The 18532-nt window shown below is 44.3% G+C and overlaps 1 protein-coding gene across 8 annotated transcripts in view; it reads right to left on the bottom strand.

The window, feature by feature from the left end:
• Positions 1 to 18532, bottom strand: part of nfyc (nuclear transcription factor Y, gamma) — a 128582-nt gene that overhangs the window by 92578 nt on the left and 17472 nt on the right. For 6 of the 8 annotated variants that reach the window (XM_072502328.1, XM_072502320.1, XM_072502311.1 and 3 more), the window contains 2 exons: positions 16702 to 16764; positions 1480 to 1613 (listed from right to left, as the gene is read on the bottom strand). In XM_072502328.1, the coding sequence (XP_072358429.1) occupies positions 1480 to 1605 (126 nt within the window). In that variant the 5' untranslated portion in view covers positions 1606 to 1613; positions 16702 to 16764. The remainder of the gene's footprint in view (positions 1 to 1479; positions 1614 to 16701; positions 16765 to 18532) is intronic. The other 2 variants (XM_072502340.1, XM_072502336.1) reach the window with 1 other exon arrangement.

The raw sequence follows: 18532 nt of genomic DNA, 5'->3' as shown, positions 1-18532 counted from the left end.
AATCTAACAATCTCCACTTTACCTTCAACATGATTATTGTCGCTGAAACCCACACCATCAAATTCATGGGGTTTACCAATGATCTGAGCAGAAGCTGAACTGGACCAGTCATCTAAATACTGAGAGTACAAGAACAGGCCAGAGGGAGGCCTGTAGTTCACCTCCGGACTTCCCAAAGCCTGTCCACAATCCACAAAACACTAGTCAGGAGTGTGATGGAATACTCTGCACTAACCTGTATAAGTGCAACCCCAACAATACTCAAGAAACGGAGTTTGCACATTCTCCCAGTGCCTGCGTGGTTTTCCTCTGCGTTCTCCGGTTTCCACCTACAGTTCAACAATGTGCAGTTTAGGTGGACTGGCATTGCTAAATTGCTCGTTAGTGTCCAGGGATGTGCAGGTTGGGTGGGTTGGCCATGGTCAATGCGCGGGTTTATGGGGAGAGGGCGAGGGAGTAGGCCCAGGTAGGGTGCTCTGTCAGAGGGTCGGTGCAGACTCGATGGGCCGAATGGCCTCCTTTTGCAATTTAAGGATTCTATGATCCAATCCAAAATAGAAAGAAAGCATGTGTCCGAGGGTTTTTCCTTGTCCTGAATACATACCACAATGTTTGATATATTCATAAATTGCTTCAAAGAACATTGCCCCCGATATTCCCACCCACATCCCATTAACTATGCACTGTACAACATAGACTTGCCCCCGATATTCCCACCCACATCCCATTAACTATGCACTGTACAGGGCAGCATGGTTGCCTAGTGGTTAGCACAGCTGCCTCACGGCGCTGGGGTCCCAGGTTCGATCCCGGCTCTGGGTCACTGTCAGTGTGGAGTTTGCACATTCTCCCAGTGTCTGCGTGGGTTTCGCCCCCACAACCCAAAAATGTGCAGGCTAGGTGGATTGGCCACACTAAATTGCCCCTTAATTGGAAAAAATAATTGGGTAATCTAAATTTATATTTTTTTAAAACTATGCACTGGACAACACAGACTTGCCCCCGATATTCCCACCCACATCCCATTAACTATGCACTGTACAACACAGACTTGCCCCCGATATTCCCACCCACATCCCATTAACTATGCACTGTACAACACAGACTTGCCTCCGATATTCCCACCCACATCCCATTAACTATGCACTGTACAACACAGACTTGCCTCCGATATTCCCACCCACATCCCATTAACTATGCACTGTACAACACAGACTTGCCCCCGATATTCCCACCCACATCCCATTAACTATGCACTGTACAACACAGACTTGCCTCCGATATTCCTACCCACATCCCATTAACTATGCACTGTACAATACAGACTGTTTAGCAAGGTTAATTTGATATTTAAATGTCAAGTACTGTTGTACAAAAGACACCAGTTTTGTGAACATTTACTCCTCGAAAGAAATTCCACATCCCAGATCCCAAATTATAAGGAGCATTAAGCGAGGTGAACAGGTTGAGATAACTTACCGGAGTCAAGTTGCGTATCTCTTCCATGACACGAGGCCAGAATGTCTGGAGCAAATGTTGGGCTTCACTGCTGCTACCACCTCCCTGAGAGGCTGTAGTAAACGAACCATCTGCAGCAGCAGACATCCCTAGACCTGGAAATAGAAACAAATGTTTCACACAACCTACAGATTACTAAACATACTGAAAATTACCGGTCCCTATGTTTAACATCATAAAGGCCTTCTTCAGAAACACATTTTTACAATCAATTTTGCTGCAGCCTTTAAAGTGAGATGAGGTGTAGATGCAGGAAATGTCCTGATTGTGTAACAATCTGCCATTGTAAGAGCATAAATCATTAACCAGACCATCTGGAAGTCAAAACATTGGATGACACGGTGGCATTGCTCCAACGCAGTGCCAGGGCTCACGGGTTCAATTCCGATCTTGGGTGACGGTCTGTGTGGAGGTTGCATGTTCTCCCATGTCTGGTGGTTTTCCTCCGGGTGCCTGTTTCCTTCCACTGTCCAAAGATGTGCAGGTTAGGTGAATTGGCCATGCTATATTGCTCTTAGTGTTCAAAGGTTAGTGGGGTTACGAGGATAGGGTAGGGCAGTGGGCCGAGGTAGGGTGCTCTTTTGGAGGGTTGGTGCAGACTCTTCTTATGGGCAGAATGGCCTCCTCCTGCACTGTAGGCATTTCAAGATTCTATGATTAAAGTAACCCTGCTGAGAAGCAATAGACAGAATTATCTGTACGAAACATGCATTCATGTACCCACTAGCCCGTCATGCACTCATTCATTTGGCTCCTTTTTAAGAAATTTCTCAGAATTTTCTATTTTGAGGGCCCTTATTCTCGCTGGGATACTGTTCTACTAGGGTCCACAGGCCTCCGAAATCTCATTTAAGGGGACTTTTCACAGTAACTTCATTGCAGTATTAATGTCAGCCTACTTGTGACAATAAAGATTATAATAAACTTCATGCCAGAGGCCAGAGAACAAAATCTAGCCACCTGAATGATCATAAGATACGATCATACTCTAGTAGATTCTAACCACGTTGCATAAAAAGCACTTCCTGGTATCACCATTGATTTGATATGATCGACAAATGAAACACTATCCTCTAGTTCTCAAACCTTCTGTCAAAGGGAAATTTCTCCCCATCTATTCTGTCAAGACTCCTGATTTTGAATACCTCTATAAAAACCTTTCTTAATCGTCTCATTTTCAAAGAAAACCAAACCCAGCTTCTCCAATTTATCCTCATAAGTGAAGTTTCTCATCCCTAGAAACATTCTTGCAAATCTTTGCTGTATCCCTTTACATCACCAGAGCAGCTCGGTAGTACCACCAGACCAAGCTGGCCGGGTCCTATAGGACATACCTGCTAGACTGGGACTGCAGCGGTGGTGAGGGAACCAACAAAAGGGAAAAACATGCTTGACCTCATCCTCACCAACCTGCCTGCTGCAGATGCATCTGTCCATGACATTAGCAGTATGAATGACCACCACATACTTCTTGTAGAGACAAAATCCCATCTTCACATTGATGATAACTCCATCGTGCTGTGTGGCACTACCACCGTGCTAAATGGGTAGACTTCGAACAGAGCGAGCAACTCAAGACTGGGCATCCATGAGGCCCTGTGGGCCATCAGCAGCAACAGAATTGTATTCAACCAGAATCTGCAACCTCATGGTCCAGCATGTCCCCACTCTACCATCACCATCTGGTGAAGCTACGACACAGGACTACTCGTGTGCCAAACAGCATAAGCAGTAAGTAATAGACAGAGATAATCAATTCCACAACGAACACATCAGATCTAAGCTCTGTAGTCCTGTCACATCCAGCCATGAATGGCAGTGGACAATTAAACAACTCACTGGAGGAGGCGGCTCTGCAAATATCCCCATCCTCAATGATGGAGCAGCCCAACACATCTGTGCAAAAGACAAGGCTGACGCATTCACAACAATCCTCAGCCAGAAGTGCCGAGTGGATGACCCATCTCGGTCTCCTCCAGAGGTCCCCAGCATCACAGATGTCAGTCATCAGCCAATCGATTGACTCCACGTTATATCAAGAAATTGCTTCAGGCACTGGATACTGCAAAGGCTATGAGCCCTGACAATATCCCAGCAATAGTACTGAAGACTTTGCTCCAGAACTTGCCAACCCCCAGCCAGGTTGGTCCAGTACAGCTACAACACTGGCATCTACCCGGCAATGTAGAAAGTTGCCCAGGTGTGTCCCGTACACAAGAAACAGGACAAATCCAACCAAGCCAATTACCGCCCCATCAGTCTACTCTCCATCTTCAGCAAAGTGATGGAAGGAGTCATCAACAGTGCTATCAAGCGGCCCTTACTCAGCAATAACCTGCTTACGGATGCTCAGTTTGGGTTCCGATTGGGTCACTCAGCTCCTGACGCCATTACAGCTTTGGTTCAAACAGGGACAAAATAGTCGAATGCCAGAGGTGAGGTGAGAGTGACTGCCCTTGACATCAAGGTAGCATTTGACCAAGTATGGCATCAAGGAGCCCTAGCTAAACTGGAGTCAATGGGAATCAGGGGCTAACTCTCTGCTGGTTAGTCATATCTGGCACAAAGGAAGATGATTGTGGTGGTTGCATGTCAATCATCTCAACTCCAGGACATCACTGCAGAAGTTGCTCAGGGTAGTTCCTAGGCTCAACCACCTTTAGCTGCTTCATCAATGACCTCCATTCCATCATAAGATTAGAAGTGGGGATGTTTGCAGATGACTGCACAATGTTCAGCACCATTCGTAACTCCTCAGATAATGACACAATCCATGTATAAATGCAGCAAGAAGATCTGGACAGTATCCAGGCTTGAGCTGGCACCTGTCAAGTTACATTCACGCCAAACAAGTGCCAGGCAATGACCATCTCCGACAAGAGAGAATCTAACACCACCCCTTGGCATTCCCATCGCTGAATCCCCAACAATCAACATCCTGGGGGTTACCACTGATCAGAAACTGAATTGGACTAGCCACATTATTACTATGGCTACAAGGGCAGGTCAAAGATTAGGAGAGTAACTCACCTCCTGCCGCCCCCCCCCCCCACCAAAGCCTGTCCACCATTCACAAGGCACAAGTTAGGAGTGTAATGGAATACTCTCCACTTACCTGTATGAGTGTAGCTCCAACAGTACTCAAGAAGCTTGACACCATCCAGGACAAAGCAGCCCTCTGGATTGCTCCCCCTTCCACAAACATTCAAACCCTCCACCACCGACGAACAGTGACAGTCATGTGTACCATCTACAAGATGCACTGCAGTAACTCACCGAGGGGACTTAGACAACACCTTCCAAACCCACAGCCACTACCGTCTAGAAGGACAAGAGCAGCAGATACTTGGGAACCCCACGACCTGGAAGTCGCTCACCACCCTGACTGAGAAATATATCGCCGCTCCTTCACTGTCACTGGGGCAACATCCTGGAAATCCCTCCTGAACAGCATAGTGGGTGTACCTACACCTCAAGGACTGCAGCGGTTCGAGAAGGCAACTCACCATCACCTTCTGATGGGCAACTAAGGATGGGCAATAAATGCTGGCCTAACCAGCGACGCCCAAGTAAATGAATAAAAATTTAAAAACACTAAATGACATAGGGTCAGATGATGTGGAGTCTGTGTGGGTAGAGTTGAGGAACCACAAAGGCAAAAAAACCATAATGGGAGTTATGTACAGGCCTCATAACAATGGTCAGGACCGGGGGCACAAAATGCACCACAAAATAGAAAGTGCATGTCAGAAAGGCAAGGTCACAGTGATCATGGGGGACTTCAATATGCAGGTGGACTGGGTAAATAATGCTGCCAGTGGACCCAAGGAAAGGGAATTCATTGAATGTTTACAGGAGGGCTTTTTGGAACAGCTTGTGATGGAGCCCACGAGGGAACAGGCCATTCTGGACTTAGTGTTATGTAATGAGCCAGACTTGATCAAAGATCTTAAAGTAAGGGAGCACTTAGGAGGCAGTGATCATAATATGGTAGAATTCAATCTCCAATTTGAAAGAAAGAAGGTAGAATCAGATGTAAAGGTGTTACAGTTAAATAAAGGTAACTACAGGGGCATGAGGGAGGAACTGACGAAAATCGACTGGGAGCAGAGTCTAGCGGGAAAGACAGTAGAACAGCAATGGCAGGAGTTTCTGGGAGTAATTGAGGACACAGTGCAGAGGTTCATCCCAAAGAAAAGAAAGGTTATCAGAGGGGGGATTAGGCAGCCATGGCTGACAAAGGAAGTTAGGGAATGCATCAAAGCAAAAGAGAAAGCCTATAATGTGGCAAAGAGTAGTGGGAAGTCAGAAGATTGGGAAGGCTACAAAAACAAACAGAGGATAACAAAGAGAGAAATAAGGAAAGAGAGGATCAAATATGAAGGTAGGCTAGCGAATGATAGTAAAAGTTTCTTTAAATACATTAAAAACAAACGGGAGGCAAAAGTTGACATTGGGCCGCTCCAAAATGACGCTGGTAATCTAGTGATGGGAGACAAGGAAATAGCTGAGGAACTAAATAAGTATTTTGCGTCAGTCTTCACAGTAGAAGACATGAGTAATATCCCACCAATTCCGGAGAGTCAGGGGGCAGAGTTGAATATGGTAGCCATCACAAAGGAGAAAGTGCTAGAGAAACTAAGAGGTCTAAAAATTGATAAATCTCCGGGCCCAGATGGACTACATCCTAGAGTTCTAAAGGAGATAGCTGAAGAAATAGTGGAGGCGTTAGTTATGATCTTTCAAAAGTCACTGGAGTCCGGGAAAGTCCCAGAGGATTGGAAAATCGCTGTTGTAACCCCCCTGTTCAAGAAGGGAACAAGGAAAAAGATGGAAAATTATAGGCCAATTAGCCTAACCTCGGTTGTTGGCAAGATTCTAGAATCCATTGTTAAGGATGAGATTTCTAAATTCTTGGAAGTGCAGGGTCAGATTAGGACAAGTCAGCATGGATTTAGTAAGGGGAGGTCGTGCCTGACAAACCTGTTATTAGAGTTCTTTGAAGAGATAACAAATAGGTTAGACCAAGGAGAGCCAATGGATGTTATCTATCTTGACTTCCAAAAGGCCTTTGATAAGGTGCCTCATGGGAGACTGCTGAGTAAAATAAGGGCCCATGGTATTCGAGGCAAGGTACTAACATGGATTGACGATTGGCTGTCAGGCAGAAAGTTGGGATAAAAGGTTCTTTTTCGGAATGGCAACCGGTGACTAGTGGTGTCCCGCAGGGTTCAGTGTTGGGGCCACAGCTGTTCTCTTTATATATTAACGATCTAGATGACGGGACTGGGGGCATTCTGGCTAAGTTTGCCGATGATACAAAGATAGGTGGAGGGGCAGGTAGTATGGAGGAGGTGGGGAGGCTGCAGAAAGATTTAGACAGTTTAGGAGAGTGGTCCAAGAAATGGCTGATGAAATTCAACGTGGGCAAGTGCGAGGTCTTGCACTTTGGAAAAAAGAATAGAGGCATGGACTATTTTCTAAACGGTGACAAAATTCATAATGCTGAAGTGCAAAGGGACTTGGAAGTCCTAGTCCAGGATTCTCTAAAGGTAAACTTGCAGGTTGAGTCCGTAATTAAGAAAGCAAATGCAATGATGTCATTTATCTCAAGAGGCTTGGAATATAAAAGCAGGGATGTACTTCTGAAGCTTTATAGAGCATTAGTTAGGCCCCATTTAGAATACTGTGAGCAATTTTGGGCCCCACACCTCAGGAAGGACATACTGGCACTGGAGCGGGTCCAGCGGAGATTCACACGGATGATCCCAGGAATGGTAGGCCTAACATACGATGAACGTCTGAGGATCCTGGGATTATATTCATTGGAGTCTAGGAGGTTGAGGGGAGATCTAATAGAAACTTACAAGATAATGAATGGCTTAGATAGGGTGGATGTAGGGAAGTTGTTTCCATTAGCAGGGGAGACTAGGACCCGGGGGCACAGCCTTAGAATAAAAGGGAGTCACATTAGAACAGAGATGAGGAGAAATTTCTTCAGCCAGAGAGTGGTGGGTCTGTGGAATTCATTGCCACAGAGGGCGGTGGAGGCCGGGACGTTGGGTGTCTTTAAGACAGAAGTTGATAAATTCTTGATTTCTCGAGGAATTAAGGGCTATGGAGAGAGAGCGGGTAAATGGAGTTGAAATCAGCCATGATTGAATGGCGGAGTGGACTCGATGGGCCGAATGGCCTTACTTCCGCTCCTATGTCTTATGGTCTTATCCTTCCTGAAGTGTGTCAACTGAGGCCAAACCAATGTTTTATAAATGTTGACCAGAACTCCTTGCTTTAGTACTTTATGCCTCATTTACGAAGCCCAGAATTCCGTATGCCTATTTAACTATTTTCTCAACCTGCCTGACAATTCAACGTTTTGTGCACATTTATCCCCAGGTCCCTCTGCTCCTCTTCAGAATTGAACACCTAGATTTTATTTCCTCTTTTCATTCTACTGATCAAAATGCATAATTTCCCACTGCATTAAATGTCATCGATCACTTGTCCACCCATTCCATGAGCCCATGTCCTTGTGAGATTTATCACTATCCTCCTCACAATGCTTCCAATCTTTGCATCATCTGCAACTTTTGAAACTGCCCTGTACTCCCAAGTCAAAGGCATTAAAAAAGGTCAAGGAAAGAAGTGGCCTCCACCTGCCCCCAGTTTGCAAAATGACAGTTCACTACTACTGTTTCCAATCACACTCAGATTTCTCACCCAACCTGCCACTGTTCCTTTTATTCCATGGACTTCAAGTTTGCTAACACGCCTATTACAAGGCATTTTATCAAATGCTTTTTGGAAGTTCATGTACATCACATCACCCTCATCAACTCATCAGAAAACGCAATTAAGTTTGTTAAACATGATTTGCCTTTAATAAATCCCTGTCGACTAATCTTAATGAATCCATACTTGTCCAAATTACTATTCATTAATTTCTTCCCGGATTATCCAAAAGCTTCCCCACCACCCAGGTTGAACAAAATGATTTAACAATTCTAATTCTCCAGTCCTCTGACACTCCCCACTTATCTAAGCAGGATTGGAAGGTTATGGCCTGTAGCTCAGTAATTTCCATCCTTAGCTCTCTCAGCATTCACAGATGCACTCCATCTGGACCTGGTGACGTGTCAACTTTTCCATATAGCCAACCTTTCTAATGTCTCCTCTTCATCTACTGTTGCCCATCCAGAATCTTAGCTACTTCCTCTTTTACTATAGTAGTACCTTCTTCCTTAGATGAAACCCAAACAGATAGAAAGTACTTATTTAGCACCTTCATATGCCCTTTGCATCCACACATAAATTCCCTTTTTGATCCGTCGCTCCCCTCTTCTCATTACCCTTCTATTTGGATGTTTATTGAAGATTTTTACTCCCTTTTATGTTAGCTACCAGTCTCTTACAGTCCCTCAATACCTCAACTAAGTCCCTTTCCCAAACACAAACCATTGTTCGAGAAATGTTGAGATTTAAACATTTTTGTTACACTCCACTAAATTCTATGAAATAACAATGAAATATCAGGAGTCAAATGTAAATCATATTATAGTGAAGGAGGCCATTCGGCCCATTGAGTCTGCACCAGCCCTTGGAAAGACCACCCGACTTAAGTCCACACCTCCACACTCCATAACCCAGTGTTACCTTTTGGACACTAACGGGCAATTTAACATGGCCAATCCATCTAACCTGCACATCTTTGGACCAGAGCACCCAGAGGAAACCCACACAGACATGGGGAGAACAAATAAACTCAACACAGTCACTCAAAGCCAGAATTGAACTCAACCCTGGAGCTGTGAGGCAGCAGTGCTAACTACTGTGCCATTGTGCCGCTTAGATCATTATTTTTTCAAAAAACGGACTCACATCAACTGTGGAGGCAATGTCATCAAATGTGGAAATACTTCATTCAGAATGGTAAACTTGGACTAGTGCCAATCAATGGGATGTGCACAAGGCATTGAGTCCCATTATCCCCTGGGGATCCCCTGGCAGTCTAGCTTACAATGACTAGCCACACTATTAAACATAATTATCTTTTAACTTGGGTGGCTGTGAATGGAAATCCATCACGGATTTCCATCATGGGCAGCACGGTAGCATTGTGGATAGCACAATTGCTTCACAGCTCCAGGGTCCCTGGTCGATTCCGGCTTGGGTCACTGTCTGTGCGGAGTCTGCACATCCTCCCCGTGTGTGCGTGGGTTTCCTCCGGGGGCTCCGGTTTCCTCCCACAGTCCAAAGATGTGCAGGTTAGGTGGATTGGCCGTGATAAATTGCCCCTCGTGTCCAAAATTGCCCTTAGTGTTGGGTGGAGTTGCTGGGTTGTGGGGATAGGGTGGAGGTGTTGACCTTGGGTGGGGTGCTCTTTACAGGAGCCGGTGCAGACTCGGTCGGCCGGGTGGCCTCCTTCTGCACTGTAAATTCTATGATAATCTAGGATAAAGGTTCGGCACAACATCGTGGGCCGAAGGGCCTGTTCTGTGCTGTATTTTTCTATGTTCTATCACTTTTCAGAATCTTAAAACTTACACAATTATTCATTCATTGGCACTATAAACTTTTATCACAAGGTCAGTTTACCAACCCTTGAGGACTGGGAATGAAATACTTTCAAGAGTAATAACTGTGGAAACAAGCATTTATTTTTCCTGAGACTATTTACATAAAGCCAAATGCATATATATGTCAACAAACAGAACTTTAGAAAAACATCAGTTGCCTGCACGAACACACTGAACTTTCAGTCTGTATTGGTGAACAATACAACAGAAAGCACATGTAACAGCAGAGCTCAAAGGTTAATTGGTATCTTCCAGATGTATAACACTGCCCAGAGATGGACAGGTGTGCTTTGCCACCCTTGCTAGTCAATTTTGAATCTATAATTAAAGTTTTGGCAAAAGGGCATTTGAAAATCACAATATTAGGCAGAGTCAACGCAGTTTTAAGAAACGCAAATTGTGTTTTGACAAATCCAGAGGTTTTTTGAGGGTGCAAAGGGTGGGGTCAATAGTATTCGTTCTGTCCCTTTCTCATTGAAATTTGCCATCATATCTCCACTCCTCAAAATAACCAAGCCTTGATCCCCCTTCCTTGAAAACTATTGCTTCATTTCCAAACCTCCCTTCCTCACGAAGTCTGTCACTACATAAATTCATGTCCATATTCCTAGAAATTCATGTTTGACTCATTCTGATCAGGTTTTTGCCCCTGTAACAGTACCAAAATAATGCTTACCAAAGTCACAAATGACATCCATGCGATTGTGACAAAGGCTCTCATTTTTCTGCCTTTCATGCCAAACAAAGGGAATCAACTTGGCATGTTAACTGTTTCCTCTCCACAGATGCCGACTGACCAGAGCATTTCCACCATTTTACATTTTATTTCAGATTTTCCAGCATCTGCCGTATTTTACTTTTGTCAAACTCTACTTTTGTGGCAATGTCATTTTTTTTTTTTTTTTTAAAAAGTACCCCAATTATTTATTTTCCAATTAAGGGGCAATTTAGTGTGGCCAATCCACCTACCCGGCACATCTTTGGGTTGTGGGGGTAAAACCCACGCAGACTCGGGGAGAATGTGACCTGGGTCCTCAACGTTGTAGGCAGCAGTGCTAACCATGGGGCTGCCGTGCCACTCTCGCAATGTCATATTTTATCTCATAATACTTCAATTAATCTCCTTGGGATGCTTTACTTTACTACATTAAAGTGCATATAATTACAGGTTGTTGTTCTCCTTGGATGACAATTTGTGCTAGTGAATCACAGAAAGTAAACATGCAGGCACAACCACCAATAGGAAGGCAATTGGGGTGTTATCATTTATTGCAATGAGGGATTCAGCATAACATTAAGGAAGTCTGGTTTCCTACATACGGCTTTGTTAAGACCACACCTGGAGCACTGTACACTTTTACACTCCTCAGCCAGAGGAAATGGGCAAGGTACTAAATCAGTACTTTGCATCAGTGGTCACCAAAGAAAAGGGCTTTGTGGAAGTTGATTCTTGGGTAGGGTAGTCTGGGTCACGTTGACATCAAAAAGGACGAGGTACTGTTTTTTTTAAAAAGACATTAAGGTAGATAGATCTCCTGGGCGGGATGGGATTTACCCCAGAATACTGAGGGAAGCAAGGGAGGAAATTGCTGAGGCCTTGACTGACATCTTTTGTTTCCTCAGGTGAGATCCCAGAGGACTGGAGAATGGCTAATGCGGTACTGCTGTTTAAGAAAGACAGTAGGGACAATCCAGCAAACTATAGGCTGGTGAGCCTCACGTCGGCAATAGGTAAATTATTAGAGAGAATTCTCAGGGACGGGATTCATAGCCATTTAAAAACAAATGGACTCATCTCGTTAGGCGGCATGAAGGGGAAATCATGCCTCACTAACTTGATTGAATTTTTTGAGGAGGTGACAAAGATGATTGATGAGGGAATGGAGTTGTTTACATGGACTTCAGTAAAGCCTTTGACAAGGTGCCTCATAGCAGACTGGTACAAAGGTGAAGTCAACACCGAATCAGAGGTGAGGTAGCAAGATGGATACAGAATTGGCTTGGTCACAGGAGGCAGAGGGTAGCAGTAGAAGGGTGTTTTTTTGAATGGAAGGTGTTCCACAGGGATCGGTGCTGGGGGACCTGTTAGAGGAAAGTGTAGCTGGTCTGATTAGTAAGTTCGCGGATGACACCAAGGTTGCTGGAGTGGCAGATAGTGTTAAGGATTGTCAGAGGATACAGCAAGACATATAGGTTGGAGACTTGGGCAGAGAAATGGCAAATGGAGTTTAATCCAGACAAATAGGAGGTAATGCATTTTGGTAGGTCTAACAGAGGGGAAACATACAGTAAGTGGCAAAACGCTCGGAAAGTCAGAGATCTGGGCATACAGGTCCACAGAGCTTTGAAAGTGGCAATACAAGTGGGCAAAGCAGTCAAGAAAGCATATGGAATGCTTGCCTTCATTGGATGGGGCAGAGTATAAAAACTGGCAAGTCATGCTACAGTTGTATGGAACCTTGGTAAGGCCGCACTTGGAATATTGCGCACAATTCTGGTCGCAACACTAATAGAATGACTGAGGTTGAGGGGCGACCTGATAGAGTGATAGAGGACTACAAGATTATGAGGGGCACGGAGAGGGTGGATGGGTAGGCACTCTTTCCCAGGGTGGAGGGATCAATCACGAGGGAGCATAGGTTTAAGGCCGGTGGGGCAAAGTTTAGGAGATGTGTGAGGCAGGTTTCCCCCCCCCCCCCCCCACCCCCACACACACAGGGTGGTGAATGCCTGGAATGCGCTGCGTGGGGGGGGGGTGGGGGGGGCTGGGCTGTATTATTCTTTGTTATTTTGATCATCTGGTCCCAGGAAAGGTATACCTGTCTTACAGGTTGTGTAACAAAGGTTTACAAAATAGATTTCTGGAATAAGGGAGTTATCCAATGAGGAAAGATGGAGTAGAATATACCCTAACGTTCACAAGAATGATATGTAACCACAATGAAATGAAACAAATTCATAGAGAGATTGATAGGCTGTTTCCTCAGCTGGAGACTCTAGAATTTGAGGTCACAGACCCAGGATAGAGTGGTTAGCCATTGGGGAGGAGTTTCTTCATAAATCTTGCTCAATATGGAGCTTTTTGATTAGCATATTTAAGATGAAGATCGACATGTGTTTTGAACACTTGGAAATCAAGGAATGTGGGGCTCGGTGAGAAAGTAGTTGATGCAGCAGTTCAGCCACAATCTTACAGAATGACAGAGCATTCACAAGGGACTATACAATCAACCCCCGGTCCTAGGATCAGCCATAATCAGTATCTAGACTTACACAAGGTACAGCTCCCTGGATGAGATCATGCAGGGGTGGGGGTCTAGAGCCCATCAGATTGACTATAACTCTGCATTTCAGGAGGGCAAAGGAAATCACATCTCATTTTGGTAGCATTATAATCACATTAAGAAGTTTTAACTGACAATTTGTGATGACCATTTACATTTGGGCAGCACAGTAGCACAAGTGGATAACACTGTGGCTTCACAGCGCCAGGGTCCCAAGTTCGATTCCCCGCTGGGTCACTGTCTGTACATTCTCCCAGTGTCTGCGTGGGTTTCCTCCGGGTGCTCCGGTTTCGTCCCACAGTCCAAAGATGTGCAGGTTAGGCGGATTGGCCATGATAAAAAAAATTGCCCTTAGTGACCAAAAGGTTAGGAGGGATTATTGGGTTACGGGGATAGGGTGGAAGTGAGGGCTTAAGTGGGTCGGTGCAGACTCAATGGGCCGAATGACCTCATTCTGCACTGTATGTTCTATGTTCTAATGTTTAATTCTCAGAATAAATAGGATTTATTCTGCAGGACGCAACTGTTATTCTGTCTACACCATAGGTTTCAACTGAGGATTTATTTTACATGATTTTGATGAGTGTCAAGGATTGCTTTAAAAATGCAAGTGGCGACTAAAACAATGAGTTACCAGGTTCTCCAAGTACACTGGAATGCATTTTCTAGTGAGAAACACATGCAAATACTGGACAATATTTAGATCATGATGTTCTGAAGGTTAGCATGAGGTAAACAGCTAGGTTGAAATGTCCTGAGACATCAGAAATGTTCAGAGGCGAGTGGTGTACTTCCGAAATGCTGAGCGGTACTGTGAACAGATAGGATGAAAACAAAATGAATTTAGCAACCACTTTTAATGAGAATAGTTCATCTAGCGGCTTTCCAGTGTGGGCAGCATGGTAGCACAGTTGCTTCACAGCTCCAGGGTCTCAGGTTTGATTCCCGGCTTGGGTCACTGTCTGTGTGGAGTCTGTACAGTATCCCCATGTCTGTGTGAGTTTCCTCTGGGTGCTCCAGTTTCCTCCCACAAGTCCTGAAAGACATGCGGTTAGGTAATTTGGACATTCTGAATTCTCCCTGTGTACCTGAACAGGCGCTGGAATGTGGCGACTAGGGGACTTTCACAGTAACTTCATTGCAGTGTAAATGTAAGCCTACTTGTGACAATAAAGATATTATTATACCCAAAGCTAACAAAAACAGATTTTCAGCATGTTGCTGAAAGGATGTAGCGTATTGAGGAAGCATGGCATTATAACTTATTGTGCACCCAGGAGGCTACGAAAAAAAAAATAACATGAGTTTCAGATGTAAGGGAATTCGAGGACATTCGAACCCTGGGATTATGTTGCAGCCTTATAACTGCCTTGGATAAAGTGCTACACACACCACTCCTACATGAAATTTTAAAATTAAATGTGGACTTACTTCAGTAAGAAATTCTACCTTGAATATTCCTTGAATAGCTCTATCACGTACCCACACGGCATGGTGGCACAGTGGTTAGCACTGCTGTCTCACAGCACCAGGGAACCAGTTTGATTCTGACTTCAAGTCACTGTCTGTGTGGAGTTTGCACATTCTACCTCTGTCTGCATGGGTTCCTCCGGGTGCTCCGGTTCCCTCCCACAGTCCAAAGATGTGCAGGTTAGGTGGATTGGCTTTGCGAAATTGCCCTCGAGTGGGATTACGGGGGGATAGGGTTTGTGTGTTATTCTCTTTCAAAGGGTCGATGCAGACCCGATGGGCCGATTGGTCTCTTTCTGCCCTGTAGGGATTCTATTCTATTAGGAGGGTCACTACAGATCAGTACACAGTGCATACAGCCATCATAGAATGTTAGGTCTGCAATAAATTTGATTCAGAGCAAGGTGCCAGAGGCTAGAAAGCTCATAATGAGACAGCGAGATGAGATAACAGAAGAAAACAGAAGCATCTGATCCTACAGATGTGTTTTCTACCCAGTGATAATAATGCACAACCAAACTTCACCTGACTTCCACACTAATGACCAGCAGAATCTCTGGTGATATTTCCCTCACTTACCCCAAGAATACTGTAGCCAATTGTAGAGATGCTGTTGCAGCCCCAACAAAAAACAGGAAATTAATCAACCATTTTGTACTGGTATATATGAAAGAGTGGAGCAGTTACACTGCTTTTTCTCATATCTTTGCTACATTGTGCATGTGTTCCCCTCTGCTCATCTTCTTCATTGTCTGGCACCTGCACCGATTCAATAAACCACAAGCCACAGCCACCAGACTGTAGCTACGGCTTCCAGTGTTCACATGAGGCTGACACGGGTGAACAATTCAGGGAAATAAACTTGCAGGACTATGGGACTGATTGGATTGCTCCAGAGAGTTGATATGGACTTGGATGGGTCAATCGGAGTGAGGGTTGATATGGACTTGGATGGGCCAATCGGAGTGTGTCGTGTAGGTATACCCGCAGTTCTATTAGGGAGGGAGTGCAGATATTTGACCCAGCAAAGGTGAAAGGAACAGCAATATTGTTCCAATTCTGGATGGTGTATGGCTTGCAGGGGAACTGATAGATGTTGTTCCCATGCACCTTCTGCCCTTGTTCTTCTACTTGGTAGAGGTGGTGGGTTTAGAAGATGCGGTTGAAGGAGCCGTGGAAAGTCACTGCAGTGTACATTGTGTATATAGTACACGTTGCCGCCACTGTGCACTGGTGGCAGAGGGAGTGTTGTAGGTGGTGGATGGGATGGCAATCAAACAAGCAGCTTTGTCCTGGATGGTATCAAACTGCCTTGGGAAGTGGTGAATATTCCATTAAACATCCATCTTGGGCTTTGTAAATGATGGACAAACTTTGGAGAGTCAGTGGGTGAGCTACTCTCTACAGGATTCCCAGCCTCTGGCCAGCTGTTCAGTTAAGTTTCGGATCATTGGTAACCCCCGGGATGTTGTTGGTGGGGGAATTCAGTGATGGTAATGCCACTGAATGTCATGGGGATGGTTGGATTTGCTCTTATTGGAGAGGTTCTTTAGTCTGGCCCCTGTATGATGTGAAAGTCACTTGGGATTATCAACCCAAGCCTGAATATTGGTCAGGTCTTGATGCAAGCATGAATTGCTTCAATATCCGAGGAGTCACAAATGGTGACATTTTGTGACTTTCTGTGCCTGACATGGAGTTTCTGCACGCCATTTTACTTTGGGATAGTTATAGTACTTCAGGGCTGGGTAAATTGTTTTAGGTTATATACAGCTAAACTATCAGTGCTTAAATTTATGTTTTACTAGAGCATTAAAGAGAAAATCTCTCCTTTAAAAAGCAATATAGTTTACCTGGATGCGGACGACAGGCTGATCAATGGGACAGCAACAGCCTGTGGGTCGAACACAAGAAAGCTGCAAAAGAGAAAAGGTTGGATTGGAAATGGAAGGATAAATATATTGGCATATTGAGAATGTCAAGATACTTTTGAGTTGCTGCAAAAGTTTTATTTAGCATCTCAAATTTTCCAGCCTTGCAACATTTCATTATAACTTTAATATGGGATTATAAATGAACAGATTCCCATTACATCCATGGAATATTTTGCACCCAATCTTATTGTCAAGGTTAGGTATTGCATAGGTTATTGTCAAGGTTAGGTATTGCATAGGTTATAAGTAGAGACTATATAACATCTAGTAATGTACTCTCAGGTCAGACAGATAGGTACAGAACCAAGTTTCCTTGTGTACTTTAAGCTCGACTGCACTGTGCAAGTCATTTCCTACAACAACTATTCCCATACTTTCTCGAAGTCATTTAATTTAGCACTAATAATGACCACTACCATCCAGAAAGACACGGGGAGCAGATACATGGGGGCGCCACCACCTGGAAGCTCCCCTTAAAGTCATTCACCATCCTGACTTGGAAACAGAATCGCCATTCCTTCCGTCACTGGGTCAGAATCCTGGAACTCTCTCCCTAACAGCACAATGGGTGTACCTACACCACATGGACTGCAGTGGTACAAGAAGACAGCTCACCAGCATCTTCAAGGGCAATTAAGGATGGGCAATACATGCTGGCCTAGCATCAACATACTCATTAACAAATAAAACAAAAATTACGCTGTGGGCTCAGAATCTCTTGAACTTGGGTTCAAGTTGCTCGAAACTCATCTTTATGATTTACTGCAACATCCCATTAATCCAGAGAAATCTCGCATTTACACTGTACTTTTATTGCAAATGTTCCAAATTCCATCAGCTGCCATTTTGCACACAGCAAGATTCGCAAACAGCTATGAGATAGCTGGGCCGGATGCTAGAACTTATTGCTCTGCCATCTGAAGAATAGCAGCATCTTTTAATACCCATGGAACCAATATCCTGGGTTTAATGTCACATCTAAAGTATAAAACCTCTAATACTACTACACTGGAGTGCTCACCTAGATTGTGTTCAAGTGGGCTTGAACACACAACTTTCTGATTTAGACGCGAGAGTTACTGTGTCAACCTAACACCTGTCCTAATGTAGTGTGATATCCAGTTTCCATGATTGTAACTTCAATGTCACATACTGAGCCACAATTGCAACTAGTTAATAATAATACTAATAAGTTATAGTTTTGATTTGGTTTCTTGGACAGAACTAAACCTTTTCTCAGTACATTCTAGGGTGTGGCTGGCATTAAGTAATTTAGGCCTTTCTTACCCCTTAGTTATTGCAACTGGCAATTAAAATAAGTACTCTTGTATTCAAGCAATGGGTGGAGTGGCTAGTATTGCAGGAATAGTTGGGAAATGGTCAACAATGCCACATACCATAAACAACATCGACAGAACATCCTGCTGTTGGGAACAATCACTTTAATAAGTGTATGTATTCATAATATTTAATGACACAACATTTCTATGTACACAATACTGTACCACTGTTGGGAGGTAGAGCACACTGGCTTTGGCTGTGACCCTGGAAGTTCACAGTATAGGCAACAATCAGCAAGGCACTTTCTGCGCCCCAAAACACCAATTAGCTTGTGATAACTGACAAAAAGGTTGTTTGACATTTTGAGGGAATAGGACTTTTTCAATTGCTACGACAGGAAAACACACAGCTTCTGACTCAATGCAGAACAGAAATTCATCACAAATGTACACGGAATACTGATTTACCC

This window comes from Scyliorhinus torazame, chromosome 1 (genome assembly GCF_047496885.1).
Source record: "Scyliorhinus torazame isolate Kashiwa2021f chromosome 1, sScyTor2.1, whole genome shotgun sequence".
NCBI lineage: Eukaryota > Metazoa > Chordata > Chondrichthyes > Carcharhiniformes > Scyliorhinidae > Scyliorhinus > Scyliorhinus torazame.
Note: the sequence above shows the minus strand (reverse complement) of the source record. Positions and strands in the feature narration are given on the sequence as shown.